Source organism: Halyomorpha halys, unplaced genomic scaffold (genome assembly GCF_000696795.3).
Source record: "Halyomorpha halys isolate HHAL.00 unplaced genomic scaffold, Hhal_1.1 Scaffold627.1, whole genome shotgun sequence".
Taxonomy (NCBI): Eukaryota; Metazoa; Arthropoda; class Insecta; order Hemiptera; family Pentatomidae; genus Halyomorpha; species Halyomorpha halys.
This window is the reverse complement of record NW_027111080.1, coordinates 822,871-839,729: the sequence shown is the minus strand read 5'-3', so window position 1 is coordinate 839,729 and position 16,859 is coordinate 822,871. Positions and strand designations below refer to the sequence as shown.

Here is a 16,859-nt window from a genome sequence, read left to right as displayed (position 1 = left end):
TGTTCTATCCCTCTAAATGAAAGTGGACTTGGTGTTGTTTTAAAACATGCTATATCCGGTTCTAACTGGTTTTGGACATAGTGCTCTATTCCTTTATGAAATATGAGAAAAGCTGATTTTAACTCTGTAATAAAGTCAATATGGAAAAAAATGGACATAGTGTTATATCCCTCCGAGGTACAGATATATATATATATATATATATATATTACATCAATAAGGGAATATGTATATTATAGGGACCTCTTGGATTGCCTCGTGGTGGATTATAAGGGCGCTTGCTGGATCTGTTTAAACAATAGTGGGTTTATGGAATGGGGTGGGGCCCCTCCGCTGGTATTCAAAATATGAGCGATATGCTCATACATATAAACTTACTTATACTTATGACATTTTCAAGAATGGTTTGATTATTCGTAACCCTGAATTGTACCCGCTGAAATCTCATAGCTATACATTAACGTGTGTTTTGGGCGAGCTACGAATTTTTAAAGAATAATTTGAAACATGAAAATCGGTTATCAAAAAAACATTACACATTTAGAAATGAACATATTTAGTACAATATTTTTCAATATTCTGAATTCTTGGAATATCTTTGTGTAATTTTAGCAATAAAACCTCTAAATTGAGGAGTTCAGTTATAAAACATGATAACTGAAATTTTTCATGAATTGAAGTTTTCGGCATCATCGGCTTTATTTAAGGCTGATTACATAAAATTTTGAAATAATCTTGTTTGCCTAAGACAATATTGTTGATGTCAGGTTAATGTTATAAGTGTTTACTGGGTGAAGGTAAAATATTTTAAATAACAAACAATTTAGCATTGTAGAATCACAGTGGATGCTCCTTGGTTCATAAGAAATAGCTAATTGCATCGGGAATTACAAATGGAGTTAATAGAGGATTGCATGATAAAAAAAAAACGGTTCATGAAGTTCCACTCCGAGTTCCCGACGGTTAAAGGAGCAGTGAGCTACAACTAGGGAAACCCAACCTCGACCCGAAGACTGAAGCTGCTGCAGGATATTCTGTTACAAATTATAAATTTATTAATTTCATTATTCATACTACTTTTATTTTACTTATTATTATTTTGTTTCTTTTCTCGTCTTTTTTATCAAATTAACGTGTTTTTTTACCAATTAAAGAGCAATTGTTTGTTTTATTAGGCCTAGAAATGCCGTTAATTTTTGTTATTAATTCTACTTTTCTCTTTTATTAAGAAGCATTATTTGTATCTATTTATTTTATCTTATTTTCTTTTAATTATAACATTGTATATAGTAACTACATGTTTTACGACCGAACAACTGAATTGGTGAAGTGTTTAGCTCTAAATATTGTTCTGTAAGTATAAACAGATATACTAAACCCATATTCAATCATTTCAGAATTTTGAGTTCGACTTGTTCCAAAACATTCACAGTATCTAATTTAATGATTATAATAATTTTGGCCCTCATTAATATAAGTCGGTTAACGGGTCAGTTCGCTAACTCATCGACCAGATTATAATATATACCTAAACCCTTTATTAACCCCATTTGTGGCTAAGTGGGTTAAATAATTTAGGAAATGAATAAAAATAAATTTGCACAATATTTATTGTATACACGTTTGGTAAGTATTCCAAAATTTAGGATAATACTCATATATCGAAGTTAAATTATCTTATTTTATATGGGACCTGGACGTAAAAAAAATATTTTATGTTAAAACTTTGTATTATTATTATTTAATTGCTCTATTAAATGTTGATGTATAGTTTAATTTCTGTAATTAAATTTATAGAAACTAAAAAAAAAAAATATTTAATTTTACTTAAGAAGCCAACTTCTATCACCTTTACAAACTTTAAATTCTTGCTATAATTATTGTAATTTTTTTATATATTTTTTTTATATTTATCATAAATTCTATAAATTTAAAAATAAAAACTGTGGCTTCTTTTTCCTTTAGCGGGTTACGTACTGTAGCGGCATCCTATTACTTAAAAATTCTAAACATTGAGTTCTCTTCAACCGAATTTAACTGACAATTCAAGGACATGTATTGACTAACAAATGACATGTAACAACAGCTGTGGAAATTTTTTTATTTACTTTTGTTTGAAGTCAGTTGCTTCTGTTATATTAAAATTAACGAAACTGTTAATTTTTTATATAATTTAAACTTTTTTTACCTGTGTTTATTTTGATCTGTTGATCATGGATTTCTTTAATTCATATAGTTCAGTTGACCTCCAGACGTAACTAAAAAGATTTGATTAATTTGTTCAATTAGTTATTCTATACTTTAATAATTATTTAAGTGATATCCGTAGCTTAGACATATTTTATAAAATTTGATGTTTTTAATTTATATTATATATTCTCAATTATATTTAAGAATATAAATAAATATACTGTCTGATTAATGCGGGTGGAGTTTTTATTCAATTATTACTAAATTAGTTCTTTATTAATAGTATTGAAAACGTCCCTTCTATAAGCTTCGTAGGATTTTTGGTGGAAACTATTTTTAGAGAATAAAATTCAACTTACTCAATCACCTATTTCAATGATACTTTTTTGTAATAAAAACGTAGAAAACAATTCTAACTATCCATTAAGACAAATGTTTTAAGCAATACAATTTTATTTTTCGATTACTGCAGAAATTCTCATTTAGGAGTTTATTGAAATCAAGAAAACAAATTTCCACTTTATTTCTATTTAAAAAAATATTTAATCCCTTTTTAGGTAGTAATTCGGTCCAACTTATTTTATTACTCCAATACTATTATTATGAGTGATACTTTTTTTTTTCCTGGTTTAGAATAAAAAAATATATCGGTAATTCCTTCGATGTTTATTCGAAAATCATAAAATGTTCAATAAGTTCAACACCGCTCTAGCAATGGTACAATCGGAGATATAAAATAGAAAGTTTGAGATGTTTTCTTTATTTTAAACTACTTTAGCTCTCTTATAGATGCATATAATCTTCAGTTAATGCTCAGTTTTCCAACAGTTGTAGTTACGATAGATTTGAATACAATTGGGAAAAGTTATGAAAAAAGTGTATTTTTGTTCTCAAACTCAGTACATCTGGAGAAGATATCTTCCATATAAATATCTTCCAAAAATCAAGTTTAATAATTTATATGTTTTTTTATTTATATAAAAATTCTCGTTTTCGAAAGATGGTAAAAACGAATCTAACGCAATTTTTCCTAGTTATATGTATATATATATTGGGGGTGACGGTAGCAGCGTGGTAACGCGCCTATCTGTCAACCTAAAGGTTGCAAGTTCGAGTCCCCGTTCCTTATTCGGGATTGTTTCAAGCATATAATTATACAATTCTTACTCACAGCCTCCCCTCAGGCATTTGTGAGGTCCATTAGCTAATGGGTGGAACTCACAAAAATAGGCGTGGGAGTGACGAACCCATCTTGCATCCAGGACTGCTACAACTTCGTCAATTCTTCCCCCCTACATATTGCATTTTAATATGAGCAACTCCCACCTCTCTGATAGAACGTTTAAAGTAAATCATAACCTAGGTTCTTTCCCAAGGATTATTTTATTTTTTTGTACAGTTTTAAATTACAATAAATAAATAAATTTAAGAAAACTTATAGTCCTTTATGTTTAAAAATTTTGGAGTAAATATAACCAATTTAAAATAAGTATCGTAAAGAAAACCACGAGTAAAATAACACCATAATAAAAAAAGAAAAATTAAATATTTTTATTTAAGTGCCTAATACCAGTTTCTTGTTTATATTTTTTACAAGGTTTCCTGATTAGTCACGTATTGAAGTGACAACTATGAATGCAGATCTGTTAATCAAAGGTTAGGGCAATATAATTGTATAATATAACTGTTAAAGAATATCTCACGTCACTGATTTGCGACGAAGTTTAATGTGGATTTAATAATGGAATATGGTCCTGGTTCGGTCTAATAAAATTCAAATAGTAATAACTAATTTAATTAACGTAGTCTGGATTTGCTTTAATATTCCAATTTATTATTCCGTTTGACATAAATGGTCAGGTTGAAGAAAAAAAATCTTTCAATTTGAACCCAGTTCTTCGATGCTTGCAATGTATGACCGAAGAGTTTGGAATGCTATAAATGAATCATTGTACTGCGATGACGCACATTACGTGACCTGATGTTTATACCTATACCGAATTTTGCAATTATGATTCCACTTTTCATCGATTATTATTGTTAATTCATGTTTCAGTAAGTTAAAAATAGTCTTCTCGGGATCCAGAGTTTTTTATTAGAAAGAATTATTAATTAACTCCCCTAATATTGACTCGTTCAGTTGTTAATAGTATCGAAACATTACATCGTCTAAATTATTGTACTTTTTGTTATAATAATGCTAGGGCAGGGAATGCTTATATTTATCAGTGAACTGATGATGAATGGGTTTTCTATTATTCATTATTATTCCGGCTATTTTAAGAATCTCATCGGAAGGACCGAAAAAAAGTATATTTCCATTTATTTAATTGAGTCGAGTCATTAATTAATTAGTCATTAGAAAAATCGTGTTGTTGCCTCGTCAAATGAAAAATAGTGGTTTATTAATCAACCCTTGATTAATAAAGACTAATTACACTGCCCAGTTGACATTTCATTAGTTAATGTTTCTCTGAAATCGCCATTACTTTATTTTACTTCCTCATGTCTTCCGTATGTTGTATATAATGGCGCCCAAACATACAATTACCACCTGACGTGAGGATTTTACTCTTGAAAAAAAAACCTATGTTCAATAAGTCTTTTACTATCTACAATTCATTGAGATAATAATAAAAAATATTTTTAATACCTCCGATGTTTATTCGAAAAATTATAAAATTAAAACTTCAACACCAGTTTACCACTGGTACAAACCAGACCCAAATAAACTAATTATAATCGGAGGTATATAAATAAAACGTTTGAGAAAGTTTTTCTTTATTTTAAACTACTTTTATTTCCTTATAAAGGTATATAATCTAAAAGGTGTTAATATAATTATAAAAAAAAAAATTAAAGTTCAGTTTCCAACAATTGTAGTAACGATGGGTTTGTGTACAAAATTCAGAAAATTTATGCATTTTTTGTGAAACGTGATTCATCTGGAGAAGATAAATATCCTCCAATAACCAAGTTCTATAATTTCTAATTTTTTTTAAGTATATGAAAATTTTAATTCTGTAAAGAGAGTAAAAAGGAGTCTAACTTAATTTTTCTTTTTCGATATTTAATTTACAATATACCTAAATTTAATACGGATATTTATTTATTTTTTTAATAATAGTTTTTATTGAATAATATTATCACAAGCTACTAAAGTTAAGAGCAATTAGGATTAGCGTTTTAAATATCCATTCATACTATATAAACGCAAACTGAACTATAGGAAAAAAAAACAGAGAACAAAATACAGATAAATAAAATGAATATGTGATCACTATAAATAAAAGTATTAGATTTATATAATAAATGCTTGAATAATTTATGTAATGATAATTGAATAATTTATATAAAATATCAGGAAAATTCTCATATTCACATCTATATACTATATTTACATTCTGTCTTGCCAACTCGGAACCAAGCTTTGCCGTACTCATTTGAAAGGGAAATGAGGGCTCCAAGAAATTCTTAAATTTATCAAAAAATCATTTTTCACAAACCCGTTTACACACAAACTTTGGATTTAAGTAATTTCGTTGATGATATCAAAGAATTAGGAACAACGCCAAATTTCTATTAATAGTTAAACATATTAATCATTAAGAAATAATATATAATTAAATTTAAATGTTACATTTCTTTATTTTTGTATTATTATTATTTATTTTATTTATTTATTTTATTTTTTTTCTGGTGATCATTATTTATTTTTTATTACTAAAGAAAGAAGGGAAATGATAAAGAATACAATAAGCCTATTATTTTTAAAACTGAGTCTTCAACTTCATAAGGTTATAAAAGTTTTTAAATTGTAGCAGTGTCATTAAGAACATTAGATTAAAAATTACAAATTCTTAATTAATTAATAAAAAAAAATATTTCCTATATATATTATTTATAAACTGGTTATTATTGTTTAAATAAATAAAGTTTATCCAATTTTGGTCTCTGAACAATTTTTATTTCTTTATAAGTCCGACGTTTCGGCCCATTCAGTCAACCCTAAAGGCAATTTTTTTTTTGGCCAAAACTCCCATTATATTATAATATTGCCTAACCATGGATGGGGGTAAAAAGTTTTTCATATTGTGGGACCGCCACTCAATGAAAGTCAACGTCCCAAGCCGGATAGAAAGAAAATCTTTGTGCAATTTTAGAACTAAATCATTTTTAAAAAAAAATATGCAGCCTATTCTGCCCAGGTCATTAATTTCAGTTCACAAATTACATTAATTTGTCAATTCTTCACATTAAATTAAAAATTATAACTTCTTATCAGAGTCAACCTTCTCTATTTTATTTATTTAAATAATATTTCTGGATTTTCTCTTTAGGAAGTCAATTCATAAAACTTTTTTGAGGTTAATAAACTTCCAATTGAATGTAATTTATATTAAATTATCATATTATAGTACAACGTTTCGGGACCACTGTCCCATATTCATGTACTTTAAACCTACAAAAATAATAAACCATCATAACAACAATCTTCATACTAATGTATTATTATAATTCACAACATTATATTCACCTCATAATTTTTCATAATTTGAATTTCATATAGGAAATCATGTCACATCTTTATACCATTACTTATTTGTGCATCTTCACTTCTTAGCACAGCCATTACTGTATAATTCTTACTACCTCTTTGGACCTTATCTCATGTCCAGTGTGCTGTTTGGTTACCTCCCTGGTTTTTTTTTAAAGTCCTGCTTTGTATTTAACATTAAAGTTAGTGATTTTTTTCCTAAACCCGTTTATTTCTTCTGATTTTATTCTTATATTTTGAGTCTATTTATAATTTCGGCGTATTGTGTATCTAAGTGTTTAGTGTCAGTTTTGTAGTTAACTGTGCTTTGTATGTTTTTGTTATATGTATAGCTTCCAGAAATCTTCTGCTTTTTGTATTTTGGGCTGTATCTATTAGTTTTGGGTTTTCAAAGTTGAATTCGTGGTTCAATTTTATGCTGTGGTAGGCCAGAGCTGTGCAATCTATATTTTTAACGTTTCTACAATTGGTTACATGTTGCTTAATTCTAGTTTCCAGTTTTTTAGATGCTTCACCAATGTATACTTTTTCACAATTTTTACAATCCATCTTATAAATTGCATTTAATTTTTCCATCTTATCAACTTTTTCTTTCATGTTGGACAGCTTATTATTGTTGTATAGATCGGTTCTGATATTTATATGGTCATATTTTGTCAGTGTTTTTTTTATTTTATTTGTTAGGCCTGGTATGTTTTGAAGTTTAAAGACTTAATAATTTATATTAAAGACTTAATAATTAATAAATTTGATATATTAATAGAGTTTTATTAACTTCAAAAAATTTTTATAAATGAACAATATTTCCTTTTGTGATTTCTTCTGAATAATAAATTTAATATATTAGTAAATATCGTTTTGTTTATAATTACGTTGAACAGTTATACGAAATGTTATGCAAATGATCGATAATTGTCGTATAACATTATGTTTGATGAGATGATTTGCAAGGCTAATGGCTTGAAGGGATCGCGGTGTTTGGACCTCTGTAATAATATCGATCCCTTCTCAGAAGACTCCCCCCCAACCAAATCGGTTTTCATGTTTAACCGGTGACCGACTTATCTAACATAAGCGGTTACTTTTAATTGATCTACTTCTTTACAATAATATTTATCCCTAGGTATTCAGTATTATTATAATTTTTACGGTTGAGAACTTGAGTTCTACAGTAATGAAAATCCATTTATTAGATGTATGGAACTTTTTTTTTAAGTATATATATATATATATATATATATATATATATATATATGAATATATAAAAGAAAGATTTACTAAGTTCATCGTGCGATATTTCATCTTTTTGATCAGTTTGATCTTTTTTACAACGCTGCTCGCTATACCGTAGATTCCGGTATAACGCCAGTCTAGCTCTGGTACCATTTCCTAATTAGTCTAGTAATGAGGCGATAATATGAGCCATTGATTTTGAAAGTGACATTAGACCATTTTCAAGAAAAACAAAATCAAGCTTACATTTATATGATATTTTCATTGTGAAGCAAATTATTACAAATATTATTACAAGAGCCGAGAAGAAAAACAGGCAGTTATCTAACTCCAATTTTTGATTACTTTTATCAAAACTATGTATAATTACTAGTCAGAATTGATGAGTCTGCCAAGTATAGGTATGGGGAACAAAAAATGGCGGTTGGTTTAAAAACCTTTAAAAAAACATTAATTTTCTATTCGGAGCTCTATATCTTAAAAACTACCAACAACACTAGAAAATCTAAAAGAGCATTATTTAAACAAGAGTAAATTTTCTGAAATATCAGCCTTAATAGAGCTATTTACGTTCAATAGTTCTCGAGATATAGCTTTTTAAAAAGCAACATTTCATAAAAATGGTGTATGGAACTAACTGAAAGATCAATAGTTATTTTGAAAAATATATAAATCTATAAAATATATATATTGTTAATGCTACAAGGCAATACATATGTATGAGGTACTAATTTTATTTTAATGAAGTGTACGAAAAAAAAAATTAAGTCTGGTTATAATCTATGCTATAATATTTTTTTAATATAGCATGAGAACAAACTAGATAATTTTTTATCTACTTATCAGAACACTCTTGTAATCTTTCATTGACTGATACCGGCCCTATAGTAAATACTGTTTATCTTATCAAGCAAGCTTGATACAACCTGTTTCTTCCTAAATTGTTTTCGGCTGACGAAAGGCTGAATTGAATGTTGTTTTTTATTTGCTCATTACATTAATAACTCACTTTTTTTATTTAATGAAAAAATATTTAAGTGGTTTTTAGCAATAGCCAATACTAAAAAATAAAAAACGAAAAATTAGTTAGACGTGCTATTATATAGTGTCCAGCACTGCACACGTGACACTACCGACTCAAAACACCACTTGTTTTTAATAAGCAGGTCGTTCGGTATAAGTATCTTCAATTAATTACTTTTTATTGAATTGTATTAATACAAGCTGCCTCATTTAAGGGAAATAAGTATTAGTGTTGTAATTGTTCATTCATACCGTATATTTAGATTAAATTAAAGAAAAAAGAAGAAAAAAAATTATAACAAAAAAAGAATAAAATATTAATAAATAATTTCCAAATATGATATTAATAAAAAAAGGTATTAAGTCGAATTAATAAAAAAAAAAGTATTAAGTCGAATTAATAAAAACTGATTAAAAAATAACTGACCAATTTATAAGCAACATAAAGAAAATTAAGGTATAAATTCTACTCCAATATAATGAGAGGAATAACGCATATAATATAATATGAATATTTGATTTGATAAAGCAATAATAAATAAAATAAAAAAAATATATGATTTCTATTCCTTTTTCCAGAATTGTGATTTTTTTATTTGTAATTTTTTTTTTTGGCCCCCAAATCTTGAGTTTTAAAAAGATTATTACATGATTCAAACATGATGAAACCTCAAATCTGTTTTTTTTTTTCGATTGAACTTTTATTGAAATTATACAATCTGCCAAACTCAAGTATTAGGACTATTAGTACTCAATTATACCATTTATACATATCAAATAAAAAAAAATAGAAAAGTAAATAAATAATAATTATGAATATACAAAACATTAAGAACAATAAACTAGAATGGATAATAATTATAAATATACTATGTACACGCAATAATCATTGTAAAATAAGAAAAAAACTGAGGTAAATATTAAAATAAAATTAATTATCTTTAACAAAATCATAACTGTTTACAATATTTCCTTATTAATTAATTACATAACATAATTTAAAAAAAAAATATTCTTATGTAGATGGCCTCGAGATCTTCCAATATAAAAATGTTATTAGATTGTTACCAATAGTTTCTTTACATGGCCGTATCATTCAATTATGATCTTACATTGAATTTAGTAGATCTATTATTTACAGTTGTTATATCAATAAATAAATAATAAAAAAACTTTTTTTTCTTACATCCTTTATTGAAAATATATAAATATAACAATAGTAATTGTTAACCTGAGTATATAAAACATGTAACTGGTGCCCTTACATGTTTATATACTCAGGTATATATTGATATTGTTACATATATTTTTTCAATAAAGGAGGTAAGAAAAAAGAAAGTATATTTATTATTATTATTATTTATAGGAAAATACTTATGTATACTCAGAATCTTAATATTTTTATTTGAACTTTTAATAGTGGGTAGGGCAAAGCGATCCTGTTTAAGCATTAACTGGGTTACTTGCGATTACACGCCCGGTTGGCGAAACGAACTCAAAATTGCAGCGAGCTCCACTCCTCGTTAAAAATTGCCTGTGGTAATTTATTTTTTTTCATCGAGTGGTATGATTGAATTATAGAGGTGTGCAATAAATATATTCGGAATAATCATGGCAAAATGAAATGCCCGATTTTGTGAACTTTTTTTTTCTTTAGTAGGACAAAATTATCTACCTAGGTAGAAAACATTTCCTGGTTTCTTTTTTAACAAAAATTATTTCGTTTATTATATATTTTACTATAAAAAAATTCTTGAACTATATTATGGTCGTTTTAAATGTTGATGAAATTAGTCTTAATAAATACCATATATTAAAATTAAATATACTAAAAATGAAATATATTTTCACTAAACACAATGATTGAGATTTAATATTATGTAAGATGTATAAAATTAATAAAAAAAATAAATCATCACATTATTCATATGAAAAGTAACTTAAATAATAATCATTCATAACTAATAATTACAAAATATGTATTATAATTGCGATTCTTAACCATCTTCCATATTAACAGTTGGGACAGGGATACTAACGAATCATGGTGAATGCATTGCAACATTTGGTGTACCAGTGCATGGAATTCTATTGATTTATTTTTTTTAGTACGCTTTGAAATGACTACAATTCAGAGATATTAGAAAGTTGAATAAATCTTTATTACTATATTTGAGGATTTATATAGATTTAATGGAGACAATTGATAGTTTGATATAAATTATTGTATTTAGTTAAAATGAAACATTTACAAATACTTTATTATTATGGTTTGGTGACTTAAATTAAACCAATTAGGAGCGAAACATAATTTTTTATTAAAAAATAAAAATAAAACGATTCAACCAATTTATTCAAGACTCGGCAGTGGTTTAGGGATCTATAAACTGTACCAAATAGCATAAACCGTATCTAATTAAACAAATTAGAATCGAAAAAAAAGAAGTTTAAGAATCTTTTCTTTATTTCAAACCATGAAGTCTGAAAGAACAGATATTCAACCGGTTATATTGATGTAGGAATTGTATATAATAAAGAGGAGTAATGATTTAAACAATTTTTTGAACAAAAGTCACTGGGAGAAAAAAATAATCCTTTGTATCAATCAAGTTAAAAAATTTCAAATTTTTAATTTCTTTGAAAAATGGTATTTGGTAGTTTGAGATAACAGTAAAAAAGAATATAATGTTTTTGTAAATATATATTCGAGAGCCCAAGAGGAGAAAAAAGGCAGTTATTTCACCCCAGTTCTCGAGATATAGCTTTTAAAAAAAAGCAACATGCCATAAAAATGTTGTATGGAACGTACTGAAATATGAGTAGTTAGTGAATTTATTTTGAAAAATCTATATCTCAAAAACCATTTGACGTACAGATGTCTATTAGCACTCAAATTAAAGCTAGTCTAATGAGCTATAAAGTAGTTATAAGTGTCATAAACTACTTTATAGTAAGTTAAATTTCCTTTATTTTGAGTGTTGGCGCACATATGTGCGTCTTATGGGTCTAGAGATATATTTTTTCAAAATTCCAACATTTTATACGAACATATATAGAGTGTAACATTATGTAAATTTACTTTGTCAAATGTCATAAAAACTACTACTCCTACAAAGATAGACATTAAAAACTATTTTATGTAGTTCCTGAGATGTAGATTTCTCAAAATAAATTAACTAACTACTAATCTTTCAGTTCATTTTTAAGAAATGTTGCTTTTTAAAATGTTATATATCGAGAACTATACGACGTAAATATCTCTATTAGGGCTAATAATTCAGCAAATTTACTTTTCTTTAAATAATGTTCTCTTAGACTTTTTAATGTTGTTGGTAGTTTTTAAGATATAGAGCTCCGAATGAAAAATAATTGTTTTTTTAAGGTTTTTGAACAGCTGCCATTTTTTATTCCCCCTACCTATACTTGGCAGACTCATCAGTTTTGACAAGTAATTATACATAGTTTTCATTAAAGTAATAAAAAATTGGGGTGAGATAACTGCCTTTTATTTCTTCCCGGTTATTGTACTAATAGTAGAGCTTACTAGAATCAGAAATAGTTTTTACTTATTCTTCGGACAGAGACGAATCGATTGGTGTACAATAACCATGAAAAATAACTTGTAATTTCTGAGCTACAAACCAAAAACGCTAAATTTGAAATTTCTTAGCTGTTATTTCACAATTTCTATTGTCTATAGTATGTAACTTATACTAAGCTATGGCATAGAAACTTATTCTCAGTTACTGGCATCACGTATCACAGATAGAGATTAAAATAGAGTTCTCTTTTCAAATTCCATAATTCTCGAATATTTATCTCTAAACCCGATGATATGGTTTATTAAATTTCTCTAAATCTGTTTATTCACTTTATATTTTCTTTTTAGGAAGTCTGATAAATCAATTTCTATAAATTTTTTGAGGTTAAAATCTTCCAAAAGTTGAATATAAATTCTATATTTTTCATTTTAGTTGTACGACGTTTCAAGACTATTGTCCCATATTCATGCACCTAAGTAATCCTCATATTTGTCATAATTTTAATTAAATCATGGAAATCATGTCATCTATTGAAACGTTGTACAACTAAAATGAAAAATATAGAATAATTTATATTCAAAATTATTTGAAGATGGTTGACCGTAGATATTTAAGAGAAGATGGTCGGGGGGGGGGGAGTGGTGAGGAGGGGGGTGAACAGAAAAAATACAAATAAACAAACGAATAATTTATTTGTGCCGACGTTTCGACCTAATTTTCAGGTCTTCATCAGGGTTATAAAAAACAAAAGACAACAACCATCATTCAGAGAGGAAAAAAAAAACCAATAGACTAAAAAATTTGGAAATAAACATAATAATGAAATGAAAATATAAACAAATTGTTAATAACTGTGGACAAAGATAGTAGTAGATTGATATAGATTGATAAAGTAGATTGAGCCTCACATTTATATGTATTTTAATAATAATGTTATCAATCTACTACTGTGTTGTCCATAGTTATTAATCAACTAGTTTATATTTTCAAATCTATTATTATGTATATTTCCAAATTTTTTAGTCTATTATTTATTTATTTATTTTCTCTCGGAATGATGGATGTTGTCTTTTTGTTTTTATAGCCCTGATGAAGACCTAAAAATTAGGTCGAAACGTCGCACGAATAAATTATTCTTTTGTTTATTTGTGTTTTTTTCTGCTGACCGCACCTCCTCCCCCCTCCAGATCATCTTCTCCTAATTTATATTCAACTTTTTTGAAGTTTTTAACCTAAAAAAATTTATAGGAACTGTTCTTTCACGTTTCATCAATTCCTGTAGTATGTGATAGAATTTCGGGATTTTAGTTTACACAAGTTGAGCCCCAGTTGAATCTAGAACTAAAATTATATCTCTTTGTACCTTTGGTACTAAATTGTACTGAGGTAGCCATTGATATTATACCGTGAAAAAATAAAAAGTAATCGTTGCAGAACATTCTTAGTACTGAGTGCATTTTTGCAGTCGCCATGAAAGATATGATAGGATAGATGAAATGATGGGGTTGTTCCCTCATAAAATACCGTAAGGTTAATCACACACTACATCTCCCTTCTTCTCAGTCTCCAACTGGCGACGACTCTTATGTTTTCTTGTTATTTTGTGTTCATTCTTTACTTTTGTATTATATTTTACTAAATTTAAAATTAATTTAATAAAATTATTATTTTTTTTTTCAGAACTCGAACTCGGTACACAATGCGTTGTCGAGATGGAAGGAGGCCAAACTATTCTTCACCAGCCAGCAGGCCTCGATAAACTTGACAGGTAAGGGTAGTGTTTATACGAATAAATAATAATGCTATTATTTTATAAAATTAATAAATTTGAATATTTATGTATGTAAAAATCTGACTTGACAGACATCTTCAGTTTGATAGCAGTTTAACTAGGAGCAAATTATGAAACGTAATATTTATTTTGTTGTTGTTGTTGTTTGTTGCTTAAAACCCTCTGGTCATCAACGCCTATGGCATGATATAATATAAAAAAAAAATAAATAAATAAATAAAAAATAGAAGAAAAAAAAAGAAAAATAATTTTAAGAAAAAATAAAATAAAATAAAATAAATAAAAAACATAAAAATCGAAGAGGAGTTATAATTTATAAAGAAGGCGATGTGCTTTTAAAAATTCAAATACTCGTGTAATTTTAGCTTCCTCATCTGCCAGAGTGTATTTTCTTTTTTTTTTTTTGTTGTTATTTAACTCCATTGCAGTAAAAAACTTGGGAAACATTTGACAGCAACCGATAGTTTGCTGTCGTTAAGTAATAATTAATTAAAATACACACAGTAATAAGCCCTTTTTTAAAAGCCTATTAATACCATAAAATACCAATTGACCTTTAAAATAATCAGTAAAATGCTGAGCAATCACATTTCTAGCAGACACTATCATAGAAAAAGGACAAAAACAAATTAATTTGTCTAAACAGCAATAAATTTTCATGTTTTCACATTTCTAAATTTATTTACTTATCAAAGATACTAAGGTTTCACTCAATAATTTCAAACTTATTTTTTTGTATAGTTTTTTACTACCAATATTGGCCTGTTGGGCCATATATTGTTATAAAAAATTTGATTTACTTTTTAACAGTTGATAATGTTGGTGTTTAGTCTCACGATTTACAATAATTCAGCTAAAGATAAACAATAAAAATAATATATCTAATAAATATGCAATTGAAGAATTAAATAATAAAGAAAAAACTAATATTTATGGAGTTAATAAATAACTGACTTATTTACTAAAAAAAATTTTTGTCCCCCTTTCATTCTTCAGTTCATTTTTCCTTGTTTGCATTAAAAAAAAGTAATTATTACAGTCAAATGTTGAATTTAAAGCTTAACTTTTAACATAGGAATATGTTGTTTATTAATACTCCACCGATGATAAATGCTTCAAGCATTTATTTTGATGTAGTTTGTTGATACACAAACCCCCTGTTATAATAAAAATTGATTATTATTAGTTATATAGAATGAAAATATTTCTGTTATATGATCGGGTTTAGTGAAATTATCTTATTTAGATAATCTACGTACATAAATTATCTACATATGGAACACCACTCCAATTATCCAATAGCTTCATGATTGAGACTTGATTTACTCTAAGAATGTTTCCATAATATCTTGATAGGACATTTATAACTACATTTACAAAAAAATATGATACAGGCATGAAGAGAAACCTACCCGTTGGTAGCAGTCTAATGACATTTCTACATTAGAAGATCTCGAGGCCATCCTCTTTTCAGGCGCCTCGGAGGATAGTCAAGATTGGGAAAGTAAGCAAGGTTAGAAACTTGTGGGTTTTGGTGGTTAGAGAGTTTATAATGAAAGGATTAATGTCTAACTTGGGCTAGTTAGGTTATATATGGAACATTAAGTTCTTTATGGATCATTTGTGACAAAGTAAGGAATATTGAGGATTTTGGAATTTAAGACCGTTGGTTTAGTAAGTGCATTATCCTGTCATTTCAGTCTTGTGCTAGGATTTCAAGCTAGTATTAGTAGTTTGCTGACAGATTACTATCATTAACTTAGTTTCTCATTATAATCTGAATTTGACATAGAATCATTTTTATAAAAGTGAGAGTTGCTAGGAAAAGGAAGGAATTCTCTGTGTAAAATATAGAATTTCTCTTCCCCATATTGAATTATAAGCAGATAATGACTTCCAGGTGAAAACTTTTCTAGAAGTCCCGCTGTATTGGAGTGACGTCCTATGGAAGAGATGTTGAATGCGGCGATAAAACGAACGAGGTGGGTGTTGGAATGACTGACACAATCTCCACCTCACCTCAGTTATTGTGTAGATAGGCTTCGCTTCATGAATGGTTATCAGCCTTTCCTTCTATCGTGTCGTGTCCGTTCTTGGTTTTTGTAAATAAATTTTTATTTCCCATTCCATGGCATACATGAATTAAAAAAAAAAAAAAAAGAAGTATATAAAAGCAAAACAATAAATTTTAATTTATTATGGACCTGACTTTTAGGTCGAATATATGGCTTATTTTCAGGGCTGCAATGTAGTTACAATACAAACTGATTGAAAGCATTAAAAATAACATGAAATATTGTATAAAAAAATATTAGGATTATATTAAACTGTAGGACATTATAAAAATTAAAAATTTGTTGCGCAGCTGCATTAAAGAGTAATTTAAAGAAAAAGAGAAAAGTACTTTATATATAATCTTTTCTATTACTTGAGACTCGTATTTATTGTTTAAATTAATCAATTAGTACCCATGTTAAGTCTTAACACTCTTTATTACATCATCAACAGTCCAACGTTTCGG

General features: G+C 27.3%; 1 protein-coding gene across 5 annotated transcripts in view; it reads left to right on the top strand.

Moving 5' to 3' along the window:
* Khc-73 (Kinesin heavy chain 73) overlaps positions 1 to 16,859 on the top strand; it is a 224,570-nt gene that overhangs the window by 12,155 nt on the left and 195,556 nt on the right. For all 5 annotated transcript variants that reach the window (XM_067049162.1, XM_067049160.1, XM_067049161.1 and 2 more), the window contains exon 2: positions 14,227 to 14,314. In XM_067049162.1, the coding sequence (XP_066905263.1) occupies positions 14,227 to 14,314 (88 nt within the window). The remainder of the gene's footprint in view (positions 1 to 14,226; positions 14,315 to 16,859) is intronic.